This window comes from Peromyscus eremicus, chromosome 4, assembly GCF_949786415.1.
Source record: "Peromyscus eremicus chromosome 4, PerEre_H2_v1, whole genome shotgun sequence".
In the NCBI taxonomy this organism is placed as follows: domain Eukaryota; kingdom Metazoa; phylum Chordata; class Mammalia; order Rodentia; family Cricetidae; genus Peromyscus; species Peromyscus eremicus.
The window spans coordinates 102,821,004-102,835,619 of NC_081419.1; the positions used below are offsets into that span (position 1 = coordinate 102,821,004).

Genomic DNA, 14,616 nt, shown 5'->3' on the forward strand with positions numbered 1-14,616 from the left:
ACCGTGTGGGTGCCGGGAATTGAACTCAGAACCTTTGGAAGAGCAGCCAGTGCTCTTAACCTCTGAGCCACCTCTCCAGCCCCCTTTACATGCTTCTTAAGTCAACACAAAGGAGACTGTGATCACCCATTCCTTTCAGGTAAGGGCTTGTCTCATACCTCCATTTTACAGTTTTTCCTCCAGGTGCTTAGGAGGGAAGTTAAAATTAGAATTTTTTTTTTCAAGAAACGGTATACTTCCTCACATATAAAAATGACAGTCAAGAAGTAATCATTTGTATATTGACTTACCCAAATTTAAAACATTTTGATATTGCTTATCCTACACATGATGCCCCAGCCACCTCACTCAGAAAGGGGCTCAGCATAGATCCGAGGTTCGGGATTACACAGTGCTTGCATAAGGCTGGGGCATCTGGTAGCCCCTGTGCCAGGACTGCTGTAGGGAGCAAGGTATCCAGACTTGGTGGTCTGTTTGCCCTCAGATCCACCAGCACCATCTCTCCTGGCTGAAATCCAGGTCATACCTACTCAGGATCAAGTATTTGGTTTGACGTTTCCAGTGTTGTTATTTTATTTCCCCAAACTGTCAAAATTTTGGAAAATTCTCACTATTTCACCTTGGAAGGTTTATATACACCAATTTACTGGATTAACTAAATAGTTAATTTGTTTGGAGAATACAACCAAGAGTGTACTTTGTTGAATTGGTCAACTGTAACATTAAGAGCTAACAAATCACTTGGAAAAAGGCAGATTATGCTGGATTTTTTTTTAATTTACTAATTAATTTTCTGAGTGACATTCTCAGCAGTGGTGCTGTTGCAAGTTTCTGTTGTATTTTTTCTGTAATCTCTATTCAATTTAAATTAAAAGTGTTTCTAATGGTGTGCATCTGGAAGTGTGCTGTTTTGCTCTTATTTCAGCATTTCAAGGCAGGGGAGCCTTGTGCACATACAAGAGTTTGTAATTGGAGATCATCCCAAGCCTTCCTAAAAAAGGAACACCGCCCTTCAGCAAATCCTTTGTTCAGAGAAATTATGCCTTATCTAACTGTACAGGCTAGCATCGTGCAAGGCCCTGTTTCCTGGCTCCATTTTCATTCTAGGAAGCCTCTCACATTAGCTTTCAGGCGCATGCTTCTTTTGAGACTGTGGCGTCATGCCATCTACAGAGTTTGCACTGGGGGACTGTATAACCAGAAACGACATCACAGTTAAGCTAATGGTTTTGTTTGGGCTGCATTCATAGCTACCCTGGGATGTGCGGAACACAGGGGCTGTAGGTTGACTATGCCTAGAATATGTGAATCTGACAGGTTGCTGGAAAATGAGCGGCAGGAACTCATTAGGGTCAGAATGGAATCTCACTGCAGCAGATGCTCAGCGACCCTTCAAGGTCAGGGAACATCATAGGATGCTTTCTGGTTTCTGCCCTAGTCTGTTCAGTGGTCAAGTGCTCATTGCCTTATCGGAGCCTATAAGATTACTGGATTTAATTATTGGGCAATTAATCTAATCATCAGAGACTGCTTCGTTGAGAGACAGCATAGTCTAGTCCTGGTGCCTCTCCTGGATGAGCAGTATCATTCAGGCTTTAAGTGAGATTCCCATGCCACATCTACAAGATGCAAAGTCATTTGCTCAAGAATAATTGAGGGACTAGGGAGTTGCTCAACACTTGCTGTACAGGCGTGGGAACCTGAGTTCAGATCCACAGCACCCATGGAAAACGAGGTATGATGGCACACACCTATAATCCTAGCACCAGTGAGGAGGAGGCAGGAGGATCCCCGGAGCTCACTGGTCAGCTGGTCTTGCTGAACTGATGTAATGGCTGTGTCATATTCAGAACACACATTCAGTACCCTTCCATACTTTCCCCATGCTTGGTTTCCATAGTCCTTCTACCCTATCTTGCTTGGTGTCCTTAGTCCTCAGAGAAGTTGACACAGATGTCCCCTTAGGGCCAAGCACTCAACAGTCACTTATTTCCAACACTAGTTATAAGTCCCTAACTATGAGTTAGTTTGTTATGAGTCAGCAAGTTATGAGTCCCCGCTTTGACCATCGCCCACTGCCAAAATAGGCTTCTCTGACAAAGGCTAAGAACTGCGCTAGTCTATGGGTGTAAACAAAAGTATTTATAAGGCAGTTTAGCTACAAGTTGGCAAAACATCAGTAGTACGTTCCTTATAGGGCCTGTGTCCCACCTAGACATAGAAGTTTTGCCCAGGTCTGCAATGCCACGCTCATAGTCCATCCCGTGGAACAGTCCTGAAATCCAGTCAGGAAAGAATCGGTCACTCCCAGAATGTTCGCGTCACTACTGCAGCAGTGGGCACATCTTGCCCAGTGATCAGTACTGGAGCGCACAGGATCCATAGGCGGCTGTGATGGCTGAGGACTTTCCTCCCATCGGGTTTAGTCTTAGTTCTGCACTCTCTCTGCCTACACACCCAGCCACCCAATTCTGCTCTGGTTATAATGAAGTTACAAGGTTTATCCTTCTGCCTTAAACAGCTATGAGTGAGGTAGGAAATAAAAACAACACAAGAAAATCGACAAAACCAAAATATGGTTGTTTGAGAAGTTTAATAAAACCAATGAACCACTAGCCATAATAATGGGGTGGGGTGGGGGGAAATCAGCGCACAAACAAACTGTATAGAAACTGAAAGATGTGACAAAGATATAGAATACAAAAGTATTATCCACAACACCATTCCAATAAGCTCAATACCAGTTTTCTTCAGAAGAGTTAAAATTGGAAAGAGCCCCAATATCCAGCCATTGGTGAACATGTAAGTAAGGTGTGCCATGTCCACACAAGGGACATATTTGGCAGGAAGAAATGAAGTACCAATACAAATGGACTTTCAATGCTAACAATGTAAGCCAGTCACAAAGAACCACTTATATTAGTCTATTTATAGGAAGTGTCCAGTTTAGGAAAACCTATACAAAATACAGAAAGTAATTAACAGCTACTTGTAGCAGATTGTACTGGATGGTTGTTTGAGCCATGCCCTTAAGCTCCGCCCCCAGTGAGGTAGCAGGTAATTGTTACACCTGCCTATGACCTTGAGGTACATGCCCCTGGGGCCTGACCACTGGGGGACCCTTAAGACCTGGGATGCACTAATGTACTCTCTCTTGGCTACCTCATTTTGGATACTGAGATCTTGGACCAGGCAGATCAGCATGGGGCACAGTTCAATTTTCCCAGACCCTATGATAAATCTCCCATGGTTGTGAGTTAACCCCCAAATAAATCCCTTTGCTCATTAAATAGACTCCGTGGATTAATCCCATTAGCGGATATCTGTTCTATGACCCTGCCCTAAAGACATAGCTCTACCTGCCTATGACCATGAAGTACATGCCCCTGGGGCGTGGCCTCTTGGCTACCCTTAAGACCTGAAAGGCACTCTGTTTGCTCCCCCTTGGGACTTGGATGCTGGGACAGTCCCAGGTGCAGAAGAGCAGCGTGGACCATGTCTCACCTTTTCCAGGACCCTGAGACAATGCCTCTGCTCTGTTTTGTGAGTCTTCCTTTCTTAGTAAGTCCCTTTGCCCTTTAAGCAAACTCCGTGGATTTCTCGAATTAGCTACTAGGCTAGGGCAAAAGGAGAAGACCACTAAAGGGATTCTCTCAGGGAATACTAAAATATTCTAAACTAATTGTGTTGGTGCTTGCATAAATCTGTGAGCATTAAAAACCATTAAAGATAAACTTTAGATGTATGAATGCTATGATATGTGAATTTAAAAAGTGGTTTAAAAAACAGAGTGAGGAGAACAGAGTGAAAGAATGGATAGGACAAACAGACAGGAAAGGGCCTAATTCTCTTCAAAGCACATGCCATTCATTTTCTGTTTGTGCTGCTCTTCTTAAAATCCCTGATTGTATCACATAGAGACAGGAGCATCCCCTGTTAAATTTCCATCAGTGCCCAGTGTTCTTAACCAGGAATGCTGTCAGGGAAGCTCTGTAAAGCACAAGCCCTGGCCACACATACCTGTGTCTGGGATTCAACCCAAGAGGCATGGTAAGCTGCCAAAGGACTGGTCCACACAGGCTGCCTTGGAGAATATCCCTCAGCTTTTATAATGCTTCTTGAACCAGGGCTGCCAGTGCGGGGAGGGTCCTCATGCTTGTTTTTCGTAAGCCCAGCTCATCACAGTCTCTGTTTGAGGCTTCTTGAAGTCGGTGTTGTAGGAGTTTCCTCTTCCACTGTGAGCAGAAGGCGGCAACCTCCAGCTCCTCTGGATCTGAAGAAGGCCATCTCAAACCCTGCAGGAGCAGAAGGACAATCAAGCTCAGTACTGGGAGCACTGGCCACATGTTTTCAGGGTCATCAGTTTGGAGCTTGCTCTGGTAGGGTTCCTTCTAGAGGGTTAGGGGTGGCTTGCTGGTGTCTCGGTTCTCATTATACAGCATCAAAGTATCATGTGTGAAGGGGGGTAGAGACCGCCCACCCTGAAAGGAGATGAAAGGTAAGACAAAGTGCGTATTTATCCCTGTGGAATGCTCTGAAAATGTAGACAAATTTTTTTTCAATTCTCTCAGCAGTTAAAAACATTGGCTGCTCTTCTGGAGAACCCAGGTCCAATTCCCAATACCCGTATGGCAGTTCACAGCCACTTCTAACTCCTGTTCCAGGGGATCCAGTGTTCTCTTCCAGCTTCCTCTGGCACCAGGCACACATGTGTACACATACATATATGCAGGCCAAAATACCCAGACAACATTAAAATTCTTCCTCTGTTTGCATCTGTCACACACAGAACTAAACCAAGGGCAACTGGATCTGATTTAGTCTACATTACAGATGGTCCCTGACTTATGATTACCAATTTACAATCTTTCTGCTTTGAAATAGGATTATGTCTTAAGCTATTACTATTAGGTATGAGGACTTGGAGACATGGCCCAGCAGTTAAGAGCACAGGCTGGTCTTCTAGAGTTAGAACCCTTCTAGAGCTGGGTTAGATTCCCAGCATGCATATTCTGGCACACAGTCATCTGCAGCTCCAGTTCCAGCAGGATCTCACACCTCCTTCTGCCCTCTGAGTGTGTACAGACAAACATGCAGGCAAAGCATTCATACACATAAAATAAAAAAAAATAAGTCATTTTAAAAAATAGGTTAAACTATTAATGTGTCTTTTTGTTTTGTTTTGTTTTGGTTTGGTTTGTTTTGGTTTGTTTTGGTTTTCCAAGACAGGGTTTCTCTGTGTAGCTTTGCGCCTTTCCTGGATCTCGCTCTGTAGGCCAGGCTGGCCTCGAACTCACAGAGATCCACCTGGCTCTGCCTCCCGAGTGCTGGGATTAAAGGCGTACGCCACCACCGCCTGGCAAATGGTTTTTTGTTTGTTTGTTTGTTTGTTTGTTTTGTTTTTTTGAGACAGGGTTTCTCTGTGTTGTTTTGGTGCCTGTCCTGGATCTCACTCTGTATACCAAGCTGGCCTCAAACTCACAGAGATCCACCTCTGCCTCTCAAGTTCTGGGATTAAAGGTGTGCGCCACCATATCCTGGCTTTAATGTGTCTTCTATTTTTTGTTTGTTTAGCTTTTTTCCCTTTTTTGAGACAAGGTCTCATCATGATGTATCCCAGTCTAGCCTGCAATTTCCAGTCCTCCTGCCTCTGCCTCCTGACTGCTGGGATTATAGGTGTGAGTTACCATGTCCGACCTGAAATGCATTTACGACCCTATTTAACCATATTTTCAATTGATGGTGGGTTTATCGGGGCACAACTCCATTAGGAGTCAAGAGGCATCCATCCATACAGTGGCCGTGTCTCATCCCTTCAGAGGAGTTAAGTTCAGGTCTGAAGGAGAAGCAGCCAGGCCCGGGAAGAAGCGATGCAGACAGAGGTAGGCCTCCCACAGAAAGACCCTAAGCAAACTCTTATTTATTTGTTTGATCTGTTTTTGCTTTGGTTTTTTTTTTTCTTCTTTGAGATGGGGTCTCAAGTAGCCCAGGCTGGCCTCCAGTTTGCTGTATACCTAAAGATAATCTTGAACTTCCAATCCTCCTGCATCCACCTCCAGAGTCCTAGCATCACACCCAGAGAGTTGTCCCTTCAGGCATCCCAACAGCATCCATTTAAAGCTGTTGTTTAAGATATGGGAAGCCAGAAAAGAGTTGCTTTCACCCCAGTGAGACAAAGTCAGTCAATGCACAAACCTGAGCTTTTCTCGAATCTATTAGAAAGCTAAGTTTGAAGTTCTCCAGCCTCAGATGTACTGGCAAATAGACATCTCTGAGGAGAGACGGGAATGGGACTGGTTTGCACAAGACTCAGCCTGGAGGGAGACAGGGCAGCCATGTAATTAAATACAAGGCTTGGGGGAAAGTTTTAACAGGGCTGTGGATCTACATCCAGTAGTAGAGTATCTGCCTAGTATCTTCAGGGCACTGGATTGACCTCCAGAACTGAAAAATAAAATTAACCAATAGCTAATGTCCAATTTAGATTAGTGTGACTACAGCGCCCATCCACAAGAAAGGTCCACGTGTACTTAGAGTTTTTTAAGACCTCACCTGGTCTCCTGAGACAGGCTCAGGTCGGAACAGGGGACTGAGAACACCTCTCTGAGATGCAGGCTTTGGGGAAGGGAGCCACCCCGCCACACGGGCATGAATCACTGCTAATATCTGTCCTTTTTATTGAACAAGAGCCTTCAGCCATTGAGGAAAGGACAGTAAACTAAACACAAGTTAAGGCCAGCAAGTCTGATACCCTCACAGTGACTGAAAACCCCAACTCAGGTCAATGCCTGGCAATCTGTCTTACTCCCACACGAGGTGCCTAGAAGACAAATCTACATATAATGTCAAGTTTCCAATGGAAAGTTATGCGATATGCAAACAAAACACTCCCAACCCATCGTCAATAAACAAGGCAAAAACCAAATCTCCCAAATCAGCTAGAGTCAGATCTGAGCCATGTGATCAGTGAAGAAAGTAAATATGCCTACGATTAATATCTTCACAACTGTAATTGAAATGTGGGCAAAGATGCACAGGTAAATAATAAATCCTACAAAAGAGAAGAAATAGATCTAGGTGTGGTAGTGTACATTTAAAACCTCAGCACTCAGGAGGCTGAGTCAAAAAGATTCTGAGTTAAAGGTTAGACTAAGCTACATGCTGGGTTTGAAGCCAGCATGGGCTATCTATGCTCTTATCTCAAAAAACCAAAAACTTTGCTGGGCGGTGGTAGCACATGCCTTTAATCCCAGCACTTGGGAGGCAGAGCCAGGCGGATCTCTGTGAGTTCGAGGCCAGCCTGGTCTACAGAGCGAGATCCAAGACAGGTACCAAAACTACACAGAGAAACCCTGTCTCAAAAAACTAAAATTTTATTCAGCTAACTAAACAAAGGGAAATTCTGGAAACAGAAGAAAACACAGCAAAAGGTGTGCAGAATGCTATGGTTGTCTCATCTGCAGATTGGGTACGGCTAAAGAAGCAATAAAATTGGAGCCAGGCTAATGGAAATCATGCAAATAAAAATGCACAGGAAGTGAGGTCACTGGTTTAATGGAAGGAACAGAGTTGAGTAGCTAAGAGAAGATATCCTTGTAACTGCCTGCCATTTACCAGGTCCCTGCAGCACTTACCCGAAGACAGGCAGCTTCTGCAGCCCTCACAGTCTTTGAGACGGCCTGAAGGAGCCTCTGTGCATTTTCCACAATGAGCTCTTCAGAGGACTTGCTTCTTGCTAGGGAGGCCTTTACACTGGGGGTGTTGGAAAAGAAAGGAGTCTTTATCCCAGGTGAGGAGGCAGTCACCAATAAGTACCAGCATTTATAATGTAAGCCCCATATAGAAAGCTGAGATACTTTGGTGGGAATATTCAGAGGAGGGCGTGTGTGTGTGTGTGTGTGTGTGTGTGTGTGTGTGTGTGTGTGTGTGCCAGAAAGCAATGTAAAGTGTTTTCCTCAATTGTTCCCCCCCACACCTTTGAGATAGTGCCTCTCACTGAGCCTGGAGCTTACGGGTTTAACTATAGCAGCAAGCCCTGGAGAAGCCCGTCTTCGCCTCCTCAGCCGTGGGATCAGACCTATGTGCCACCACACCCAGCTCTTAGATGGGAATCAAACTGAGGTCCGCCTCATGCATGTGTCGGGCAAGCACCTTACCAACTGAGTTGTCGCCACAGTCCCAAGGGGAAGACTATTCTAAGGGCTTTATTTAGTATCTTTAAATGAAAATGTTATTTTAATGCTGAGGAAATGTGAGTCATATAGCATCTATAATGAAAACAAAAAAGAATATATTGTTAATGGAAATAGCTGAAGAGAGGTCACAGGACAGATGCCAACTGCCATCAAAACATGAAAGAGAGCCGGGCGGTGGTGGCGCACGCCTTTAATCCCAGCACTCGGGAGGCAGAGCCAGGCGGATCTCTATGAGTTCGAGGCCAGCCTGGGCTACCAAGTGAGTCCCAGGAAAGGCGCAAAGCTACACAGAGAAACCCTGTCTCGAAAAACCAAAAAAAAAAAAAAAAAAAAAAAAATTAAAAAATTAAAAAAATTAAAAACATGAAAGAGAACAAATTCTGTACAGAACTATATGCAGGATGCGGCTAAGGCTGGAGGGACTGCCTCTTCTAGGGCTCACCAGTTCCCAGAAAAGGCAAATGACTTACCTGCAAACACACCTTTCAAATTCAAAATAATCACTCCTGCACATGCTCGGCCTCCACATTTGGCCTGGCCCATCCCTTGAGAACCACAGTGAATGCTCTTGCCTGTTTCTCCTAGCTCCTTCTGCCAGTTGACACAGGGAAGTTATTTCGTGTAGCCATCCCTGCTTGGTACCATACCTCTTGTGTCTAGGGGGTCTCATTTTGATTATAAAACTTATTTGTTTGTGGTGGTCATTTTTATGTCTGTATATTAAATAGAAAAAATATTGGCAGCTAAGCTTGAGATGATCATGCATCTGAAATGGTATTTCCTGGAGAACAGTTGCCAAGTTTTATTATTAATTTTTAAAGATTTATTTTTATATGTATGAGCGTTTTGTCTGCATCTACCACGTGTGTGACTGGTGTCCATGAAGGTCAGAAGAAGGTACCGATCACCCGGAACTGGAGTTACAGTTGTGGGCCACCATGTGGGTGCTGGGAATCAAAGCTCGGTCCTCTGGAAGAGCAGCCAGTGCTCTTAACCACTGAGGCACCCTACAGTTTGTTCTCTGACTTCCACATGTGGTCTCTGGCATGGATGTGCATGTGGATACACTAAAGAAATGAATAAATGTGAATTTGTATTTCTCCCTGTGAGAATGTAATGTAAGAGTCTAGCTGCTGCATGAGTCCCTTGCTATACCCTTCCTGGCGCTAGGATCTGGATCACTCACTGAAGAGATGAGTTTACATCAAAGCAGGTATTGGCACCACACATCCTGCTATGAACTCCCTTCCCTGCCCCTGCCTGAGAATCAGCCTGGCTGTAGGCTTATGCTGTGAAACCTCCCTCCCCTTCAGAAAGGTGTAAGAAGAGACTCCCACTTCCGGCCATGTGAACTCCGATTCCTCTCTTCAGAAACCCTGCCGTGCTGTCTGTCTCTGGTGCCAGAACCTGAACATTCCTCAGAGCCCCCACCACACTATTGTCTGTCTGTCTGTCTGTCTGTCCATGTCTGTCTTGGTGTCCTCTACTATATCTGAGACCTTTCACTCACAATTGACAGTAGTCTTAACAGCCAAGCCTTTCCATATAGAAGACTGTCACTACTGCGAGTTTATTAGTCAGTGTGTGGCTGCGGGTTCTAACAGACTCGAGTCAAAATAAAACTTTTACAATTCTATCACGATGTTGTGTAATTTACATCAACAGGAAAGCTGTTATAGGGAGGTGATGAATGAAACTGACTCAGCTCCAGAATTGAGGCATATGAAATGACTTGCTCTTTTTTGGGGTGGTGTTGTGAGACAGAGTCTCATGTAGCCCAAGCTGACCCCAAACTCACTATGTAGCCAAGGATGGCCCTGAACTTCTGCCTTTGCCTCCTGAATGCTAGGATTATAGGTGTATACTGCCACTGTCAGTTTATAAATGAGTTAACCTTACCACATGCTTCCTGCTGGTAGGTTTTCTGCTTTCACTCACTATCTTTGTTGAGACAGGGTCTTGAGTAGACTGAACTAGGCTTGAACTCACTATGGAGCCAAGGCGGGCCTTGAACTCCTGGTCCTCCTGTACCTTCCAAGTAGATTACAGGCTGAGATTACAGGCATGTGCCCCCATGCCCAGCCCAATCACTTGCTATTGATGTACAGTCGGGATTCAGTGACAGGCATCCATCTGAGAACTTTGTCATTGGTGATTTGCTCTTGGTGTGAACATCATAGAGTGTACTTTCACAAACTAAGATGGCTGTGCTGTCATTACATGATTAATCCCTGGAACCGCCATCGGATGTGCAGTCTTTCACTGTCCAACACATCACTGTGCACCATGTTTGAAAAGATAATTGGCTTTATCATTAGATATGGTTAATATGAAAACAGAGGGCTAATTGTCAAATTGTACAAGTGGTTACAAAGGAAGGGTGTCAGTCGCTTGTGTCAAAGGCTAACTACCCCTAAAGTGTTGTGAGTACAGAAATACCATGGAGTAAGGGCCTGTGTTCTGAATGGGGAAGGGACCAGTGTAAACTCTAGGAGGGTAAATCATTAAACATATACAAATAACTCACCCTCCATCCTTACCGGGTCTCAAAAGCTCAACCGTTCTCTCCCAGGCTGCTTCCTACCTGGAGATGATGCGGAGCTGGCTGCACATGGTTTGAATCTGCTCCACCCTACACAGAAGCTCATGGGAACACCTCTGATCTATGCAGTTCTTAGCAATGATGCCGATGAGTCTGGTGATGTTTTTTCCGGAAGCTGAGATTTTTCTGGCTGAGGCAATGAGCTGATCTTTGGTCTATATCAGAGATGGAAATGTTAGAAGTAGGCAAACACTGTCTTCATAGGTGTCCCTGAGACATCAGGGACAAGTTACAATGCTTGCCCCAGCTTTCTTGGCTCAGCTTACTTCTGCCCCTGGAAATGAGTATACTTTAGATTAAACCACCATCTCCTGAGCCAACTCTAAGGGCTTTCTCTTGGGTTAGAAAGAACCTGACTGAACAAGGAACAATCTCCTTTCTTGTGTGGGGGCTTCAGAAGGCAAGAAAACGCAGCTTCCTAGGCTCACGTATCCCAGGCTGACCTCAAACTCACTATATAGCTGAGGATAGCTTTGAATTCCTGACTGTCGTATCTCCAGCTTGAGAGTGCTGGGATTACAAGCACATACCACTGTGCTTGGCTTATGTGGTGCTTGGGGTCAAATCCAGGGCCTTGTGCATACTACGTTAGTGCTCTACCAAATAAGCTCTACCAAATAACCCCAGTCTTAACTAGATTTTTTTTTTTCTGTTTCATTCAAGAGCAGAATACTTCAGTTCTTTTTTTTTTTTTTTTTTTTTTTTTAATGATTGCCATTATGATCGGGATGTAAGATTGGAGAACTCAGAGGTGAATCCTGCATACCACTTCCTACCAGAAACAAGCCCCACTCTTGAAATGGTTCTTGGATTTTCCTTTCAAATGTACATCTCAGCCGGGCAGTGCTTGCACACACCTTTAATCCCAGCACTCAGGAGGCAGAGTCAGGTGGATCTCTGTGAGTTCAAGGCCAGCCTGGTCTGCAGAGCGAGATCCAGGACAGGCACCAAAACCCTGTCTCAAAAAAAAAAAAAAAAAAAAAAAAAAAAGCAAAACAAAATGTAGATCTCTCCAGAAACACAAGATGGTGCACATTCCTAGGTCCTTAGTCACATACCACTGCAGACACCTGAGTCCTATTTAATTCAATTTGGAAATACATTCTGAGAAGCCAGACCTGTTTTGGTGACCTTGGGTGTCACTGGTTCAGCCAGATATTGACGGGCTGGGGGAGCTGGGAAGAATGACCCAACAATGAAAGGTTTGAGTCTGGGTGTGATGGAGGCTCTGGGTTTGATCTTGTAGTTATATTGCCAGGGGCTGCCCTTGCCTGTTCTCCTGAACCCTCTGTCCTGCCCCAGGATAGGAAAGTCAGGTCCCTTGTGGCCCAGTCTTGGATTTTGGAGTCATCTGTACCCAGTAGGCCCACACTGGAAGTTTTTTAACCTGCCATTTTGTGTCTTCCTTTTGGTCCATACACAAAGTAAATGGGTTTCTTTATTTTCCGTATTGGTGTGTTGATAGCAAACAACATCTGCCTCAGTTTAACCAAGAAGAGGGATACAGAGAGTGGGAATAGGCTCACTGTGGAAGCCAGCCTCTAGAAACTAGTGGAAAAGAGGCTTTCTTCCTCCAGACTGTGCCAGCCATAATTTCGAAAGGTCTCAGCTCTTTCTATTAACTCTGTTTGGAGGGATTTAAAAAGCAGCAAGGTGTGTTAACACATGGACCTGTAATCCCAGCACTTGAGAGACTGAGGTAGAAGGATCGTGAGTTAAAGGTCTGATGGGGATGGAGACAATGTCCCAAAAATCAACTTTAAAGAAATAAATAATGGAATGCCGAGGTGGCTCAGGGGGAAAAGATACTTTGCAATCTGAGCTTGAAACGCACAAAAATAGAAAGAGCAGATGTCACAAAGATGTCCTCTGACCACCATATGCATGCCACCGCACACCCCTCCATGGGTTATGCACGCACATAGAGGAATACTGAAATTTAAAGTAAAATTCAAAAGGTATAAATAACACTCTTGACTCATTGTTCTGGGGAATAAATGACTCCTTGATTTTTGCAAATTTTACTATAGTGCAGATTCGGCAAAATTATCTTCCCTGATATAATTGATAAAACCACAGTAGCCATGCCAACAAGAGGAGCAGAGGGAAGTGAGTTTTACAGAGATGGGGCATTGACTGGACCTTCAGTGAGACCTTTCCTTCCGGCACTGTCTAGGGAGGCCAAGGCACTACTTTCCCAATCACCCACCACCATGACCCTCTGAGGATCAAGTACCAGGCCTGGCCCTCTCTTCCTCAAGCTCTGAGCCATCAGGAGCACCTCCTTGGCCATCTCTTGCGTGATCTGGGTGATTCTGTTCTCACTGTGTGCACTGCCATGGTCTGGAACAGTCTGGTCCATCTGAGCAGGAGGCAGAGAGGGGCTGCCACTCTGGCGCTGAAAGGAAACATCTGGTTAGAGGTTTAGAACAAGAGTTCCTGACATTCGGGCCTCTAAACTGCAGTGAGGATGTTAATTGCCTGTGTGTGTGTGTGTGTGTGTGTGTGTGTGTGTGTGTGTGTGTGTGTTCATACGCATATGGAGGCAAGTGTTCCTCAGGAGCTGTCTGCTTTGGTCTTTCAGATGGAATCTACCATTGGGCTGGAGCCTCCTGGTCAGGCTATGCTAGCTGACCAAGGATTTGCCCATTTCTGCCTCCCCTGGTCTGGGGTTACAAGTGTGTAACACATCTGCACACCCAAGTTTTTAATCTGGGAATAGAGTTTAAATCCTCACGCTTCTGCAGTGTCTTAGAGTTTCGATTTCTGTGAAGACCACGGCCGCTCTTAGAAAGGACAACATTTAATGGGGTGGCTTACGGTTTCAGAGGTCTAGTCCATTATCATGATGGTGGGGAGCAGGGCAGCTGAGAGTATGGTGGCATGCTGGCAGATATGGTGCTGGAGAGGTAGCTGAGAGTTCTACATCTTGTGCAGGCATCAGGAAGTGGTCTGAGACATTGGGTGTGGCTTGAGCATATATGAGACCTCAAAACTCACCTCCACAGTGACACACTTCCTCCAACAAGGCCATACCTACTCCAACAAAGCCACACCTCATAATAGTGCCACTCCCTCTGGGGGCCATTTTCTTTCACAGAAGTGAAAGTAAGTGGTCTATCTACTGAGCACTCCCCTCATCCCCTTAACTGCTTTTAAATCATTTTAAAAGAAGGCACAAGGGAATCAGGTGGATTTCCTGAGTCCTCAGAGCCCTTGGCAATCTTTCAAATGTAGGGAAACAGCAAGGAGAGACATGATTCCCTATGAGTTTGTGCTCCGTTTATCCGGAATTTGCAGAGACTGAAACATGGCATCCTCAAATCTCAATATGGGCAAACGAGTGTATTTCCCTTCTGTGAATGTTCAGGCTTTACAAGGGAGAAGAAAGAATATGTAGCCTCTTGAAGGGGACTTAGATAAAGTGTTAGGTTGCTGACAGCCCAGGGAGAAATGAATCTGTGCTCCCCTGAATCTTGGCCAGGGAAGCCGCCCCCTGCAGTTACAGCAGAGACTCATATCTGGCCAAGGTGCTGAGAACAAGTGACATCTGAGGGTTCAGCCCTAAATGAGACGTCGGTACTAACACTCCACCAAGGCCTAGGGAATATTTAGGAAGAGGCGGCAGAAAGAATACGAGAGCTGAAGGGTGGGGTTCTAGACAATGCTGTCTTCTGGACAGGGCCATTGCACTCACGGACTCACTGTAGCTGTGGTTACCGGGACAAACTCAAGCCAACACGAACTGTTAACATTTTAGCAGGCAGCATGATTGGACTCAGTTTTGTGTGTTTGTTTGGTTTCTGGTTTGGTTTGTTG

At 45.1% G+C, this 14,616-nt stretch overlaps 1 protein-coding gene across 1 annotated transcript in view; it reads right to left on the minus strand.

The window, feature by feature from the left end:
* Window positions 1–3,845: 3,845 nt before the first annotated feature.
* The window catches only part of LOC131909644 (uncharacterized), a 29,915-nt gene continuing 19,144 nt past the window's right edge, over window positions 3,846–14,616 (minus strand). The window contains exons 4-7 of the mRNA XM_059261396.1: window positions 13,034–13,195; window positions 10,780–10,952; window positions 7,635–7,752; window positions 3,846–4,295 (exon numbers count right to left, since the gene is read on the minus strand). Coding sequence (XP_059117379.1) covers window positions 4,107–4,295; window positions 7,635–7,752; window positions 10,780–10,952; window positions 13,034–13,195 — 642 coding nt within the window. The 3' untranslated portion in view covers window positions 3,846–4,106. The remainder of the gene's footprint in view (window positions 4,296–7,634; window positions 7,753–10,779; window positions 10,953–13,033; window positions 13,196–14,616) is intronic.